The sequence below is a fragment of the Setaria italica genome, chromosome II (genome assembly GCF_000263155.2).
Source record: "Setaria italica strain Yugu1 chromosome II, Setaria_italica_v2.0, whole genome shotgun sequence".
NCBI classification, from domain to species: Eukaryota; Viridiplantae; Streptophyta; class Magnoliopsida; order Poales; family Poaceae; genus Setaria; species Setaria italica.
The window spans coordinates 16,878,686-16,883,107 of NC_028451.1; the positions used below are offsets into that span (position 1 = coordinate 16,878,686).

At 59.2% G+C, this 4,422-nt stretch overlaps 1 protein-coding gene across 1 annotated transcript; it reads left to right on the top strand.

Moving 5' to 3' along the window:
• The first annotated feature begins 563 nt into the window (after positions 1 to 563).
• On the top strand, positions 564 to 3,769 carry LOC101757497 (probable LRR receptor-like serine/threonine-protein kinase At4g37250). Its single transcript, XM_012843440.2, has 2 exons — positions 564 to 2,733; positions 2,838 to 3,769. The coding sequence occupies exons 1-2, from the start codon at positions 975 to 977 to the stop codon at positions 3,563 to 3,565; spliced, it is 2,487 nt and encodes an 828-aa protein (XP_012698894.1). The 5' UTR covers positions 564 to 974; the 3' UTR covers positions 3,566 to 3,769.
• The last annotated feature ends 653 nt before the right edge of the window (positions 3,770 to 4,422 follow it).

The following is a 4,422-nucleotide window of genomic DNA, read 5'->3' on the forward strand; positions in this document are numbered from 1 at the left end:
TTTGGTTAAGATAGATAGACTAAAATTTAGTCCTGTCACAACGAATGTTTAGACACTAATAGGGAATATTAAATATAGGTTAATTATAAATTCAATTGTACAGATGGAGACTAATTCGCGAGACGAATCTATTAATTCTAATTAGTCCATGATTTGACAATGTGATGCTACAGTAAATATGTGCTAATCATGGATTAATTAGGCTTAATAGATTTGTATCGCGAATTAGCCTCCATCTGTGCAATTAGTTTTGTAATTAGTCTATATTTAATACTCTTAATTAATATTTAAATATTCGACGTGACATATGGATTAAAGTACTAAACTTTAGTCCTAGAGCCAACACCTGCTACTTCTGTGAATGTATATTCCCTTTACACTGCTTTTGCGAGTGTATATTCCCTTTACGCATACATGTTTCAACAATATATTTTACTGCTTTTTTTTTTCTATTCTCCTGGAAAGACAGACCCCCCGCCCTGTCAAAGGACCAAAGGTGGAGCAGAGCAGACAGCAGAGTGACCTTTCTACTACCTATGCGTCCACATCATGCATGTGGGGTCCAAAAGCTGACAAAACAAAGGCACCCAAGCGTGCTGTATTGTATCAACCTGCTCCCTTCTCCTTGGCCCTTGCGCTCCAAGCATGGCTACCGTATCCATGGAGAGATCCCCCTCTACTCCATCACCACGGGTAGTCGAGTATGATATATCTCTTTCACCCCATTCCCTTTAGGCCCTTTTGATGCCTCAAAGGCAGGTAGAGGTCTCTCCATTGCTCTCCTTCAGTCTCCTCTGCTCCATTGCTAGTCTCCAGTCTCCACTCCACTCCCTCATCTTCTCCAAGTCTTCTCCTTCCCCGCTTTGCCACCGTTTTGTTGAACCACCCTCTCAACCAATCCAAGCAAAACCAGCACCACCATAGCCATTGCCGTTGCCAAGCCCCCTCCTCTTCTTAACCTCCATGTATGCTGCATGCTACGGCATCAGCACGCCTCGCCACTCACCTCCACCGCCATGGCCGGCAATGGCGCACCTCGCCTCCTTCTACGGTTCCCTACTGCTGCCACCTCGTTGCCGCTGCTGCAACTAGGCGTGCTGCTAAAACTGCTATGCCTCGCCTCGGCGCTGAACCAGGACGGCATCCTGCTCCTCTCCTTCAAGCTCTCGCTCGCCGCCGACCCGCTCGGCTCCCTCTCCGGCTGGGGCAACGCCGACGCCACGCCCTGCGCGTGGAACGGCGTCGTCTGCGCGCCGGACTCGCGGGTCGTCAGCGTCGTCCTCCCCAACGCCCAGCTCGTCGGCCCAGTGGCCAAGGACCTCGGCCTCATCGAGCACCTTCGCCACCTCGATCTCTCCGGGAACGCGCTCAACGGCACCATCCCGCCCGAGCTGCTCCGCGCGCCGGAGCTCCGAGTGCTCTCGCTCGCCGGCAACGGCATCACAGGCGACCTGCCGGAGCAGGTCGGCCAGCTGCTCAGCCTCCGCGCGCTCAACCTCGCAGGCAACGCGCTCTCCGGCGCCGTCCCGCAGAACCTCACCCTGCTCCCGAACCTCACGGCCGTCTCGCTCGCCAACAACTTCTTCTCCGGTGCGCTCCCCGGCGGGGGTTTCCCGGCGCTTCAGATACTCGATGTCAGCGCCAACCTTCTCAACGGCACGCTCCCGTCGAACTTCGGCGGCGCCGCACTGCGGTACGTCAACCTGTCGTCCAACCGCATCGCCGGCGCCATACCGCCGGAGATGGCGTCGAACCTGCCGACCAATGTCACAATCGACCTGTCCTACAACAACCTCACCGGCGCCATCCCGGCGGTGCCGCCGTTCTTGGCGCAGAGGCCCACAGCGTTCGAGGGGAACGCCGAGCTCTGCGGGAAGCCGCTAGACAGCCTCTGCGCCTTCACGTCATCCTCCGCCGTGGAACCCCCGAACGGCACCGCGAAGTCGCCACCGGCCATCGCGGCGATACCCAGGGACCCGACCGAGGCGCTCCCTGGCGATGACACCGGCAGTGCCACCGCCGGAGGACCGGCGTCGGGCGAGCAGCGCGGCAGGATGCGGCTTGCTACCATCGTCGCCATCGCCGCTGGCGACGTGGGCGGCATCGCCGTCCTCTTCGTGGTGGTCCTGTACGTGTACCAGGTGAGGAAGAGGAGGCAGCGTCAGGAGGCGGCGAAGCAGAGGATGGGCGTCGTGTTCAAGAAGCCGGAGCCGGACGAGTCGCCCGACGCCGTCGGCCGGAGCCTGTCCTGCTGCCTGCGCAAGAACTCCGGCAACGAGAGCGACGACACGGAGGAGATCACGGACACGTCGGCCTCCTTCGCCGCCAAGGAAGGTGTCACACTCACAGATAAGAACAGCAAGGCGGCGGGAGGAGGTGAAGCGGCGAGCAAGAAGGGTGGCGACGGGGCGGTGCTGGTGACGGTGGACGGCGGCGCGGAGCTGGAGCTGGAGACGCTGCTGAAGGCCTCGGCGTACATCCTGGGCGCGTCCGGCGGCAGCATCGTGTACAAGGCCGTGCTGGCCGACGGCGCGGCGCTGGCGGTGCGGAGGATCGGCAGCGACGACGCCGGCGTTCGGCGGTTCAGCGAGCTGGACGCGCAGATGCGCGCCGTGGCCAGGCTGCGGCACGGCAACATCCTCCGGCTGCGCGGCTTCTACTGGGGCCCCGATGAGATGCTCATCATCCACGACTTCGCCGTCAACGGCAACCTCGCCAACCTCTCCGTCAAAAGTACATACGCAGATGATCTGATCTAATCTTCCTCCCAATGCCAGACGCCATTGAAGGTGTCGTGCGTGCATGTTGCTAACGAGCATTTTAATGGATGGCTGCAGGGAAGCCGGGGTCGTCGCCGATCAAGCTCGGGTGGAGCGCGCGGCTGCGCATCGCGCGCGGCGTCGCGAGGGGCCTCGCGTACCTGCACGACAAGAAGTGGGTGCACGGCAACGTGAAGCCAAGCAACATCCTGCTGGACGTGGACATGGAGCCGCTGCTCGCCGACCTCGGCGTCGACCGGCTGGTCCGCGGCGCGGGCGGCGGGCAAAGGCCGGCGCCGTCGTCGGCGGCGGCGCTGGCGGGTCGGTTAGGGAGCAAGCGCTCGGCGAAGAGCCTCCCGGACCTGTCGCCGCCACCCAACCACGCGGGGGGCGGGCCGCCGGCGAGCCCACTCGCCGGAGGCGCTAACGCCTGCGCCGACACGGCGGCGCACTACCGGGCGCCGGAGGCCGCGAGGAGCCCGAAGGCGAGCGCCAAGTGGGACGTGTACGCCTTCGGCGTGCTGCTCCTGGAGCTGGTTGCCGGGCGCGCGCTGACGGGCGTGGAGCTGTGCCAGTGCGCGGCGGACGGGAAGGCGCAAGCGCAGGCGCTCCGGCTGGCGGACCCGGCGCTCCGCGGCGAGGTGGAAGGCCGGGAGGAGGTGGTGGCGAGCTGCCTCCGGCTCGGCGCCGCCTGCTGCGCCATGGCGCCGGGCAAGAGGCCGTCCATTAGGGACGCGCTGCAGGCCATCGAGAGGATACCTGCCCTGGTCGCTTCTTCCTCCTGCTCCACGGCGGCGCATCAGTGAAGAGATCTTTGGTTGTGACGGTTGTGAATTGTGATCTGTGAAGGCGAGAGAATGGTCGTTGTTGATGCTTGTGTTCTTCCTCCTCTCCTCTGTACCATACCATCCATCATTCACGGTTTTGTAAGCCCCAGTTTCTGAAAGGAATTGGTTTGCATGCTGATTGCATCTCATTCAGACTACGAATCTACGATGGCATGCAGTTCATTCGGGGGTCCAGCAATGAATGACATGGAATGGGAGCTAGTTAGCATAAACCCAAGTCTCGGTCGCCGGAGGGGAAGACAATAAGCTTGTGATCTCAATCTTTGCTAGTAGAACAAGAAAGCATTTCTCTGCCATTTGCAATTATAAAATGAGTTCCCTTTGTATTTTCATTGCTTCAAAATTTCAGACAGTAGTGCCAAAATAATCATATAGCGGGTACAGGATAAGACTTGTTGTGACAATTCTTGCAGCATTTCATAACCCAGCTACAGGCTACAGCCCTAGTATGCTGCTAGTGAAGCAGCCGGGCAGGACGAAGGCCTGTACAGCAACAGTAACAGCGCCCGTGATTCCTCTGCTCGGAGCGCGAGAAGCGGAGGGGAAGAGTCCAAAAAGCGTCGGGGCTTCACCTGGACGAGCTGGATGGGCGCCAAACCACTCGCGAACAAAGCAACAAAACATGCATCTGCGGCCCACTCCTCGGTGCTGCAGATGCCATCATTTCCATATACTCCTTGCACGGCCTGTCTGCTGGCTATGTCTGCGTGTACGTATACGTGCCAAGGGTTATTCTAGTCGTTAGAACATGGAGGCTTAAATATTTACTTTTAGTGGTCCGAACTAGTGGTAAAAAAGTTAAATTACATGCTCCC

Coding starts and splice junctions, on each gene's coding strand:
- LOC101757497 (XM_012843440.2), top strand. CDS start 975: ATGCTACGGCATCAGCACGCCTCGCCACTCACCTCCACCGCCATGGCC. Junction 2,734..2,837: donor CGCCAACCTCTCCGTCAAAA/GTACATACGCAG, acceptor GGATGGCTGCAG/GGAAGCCGGGGTCGTCGCCG.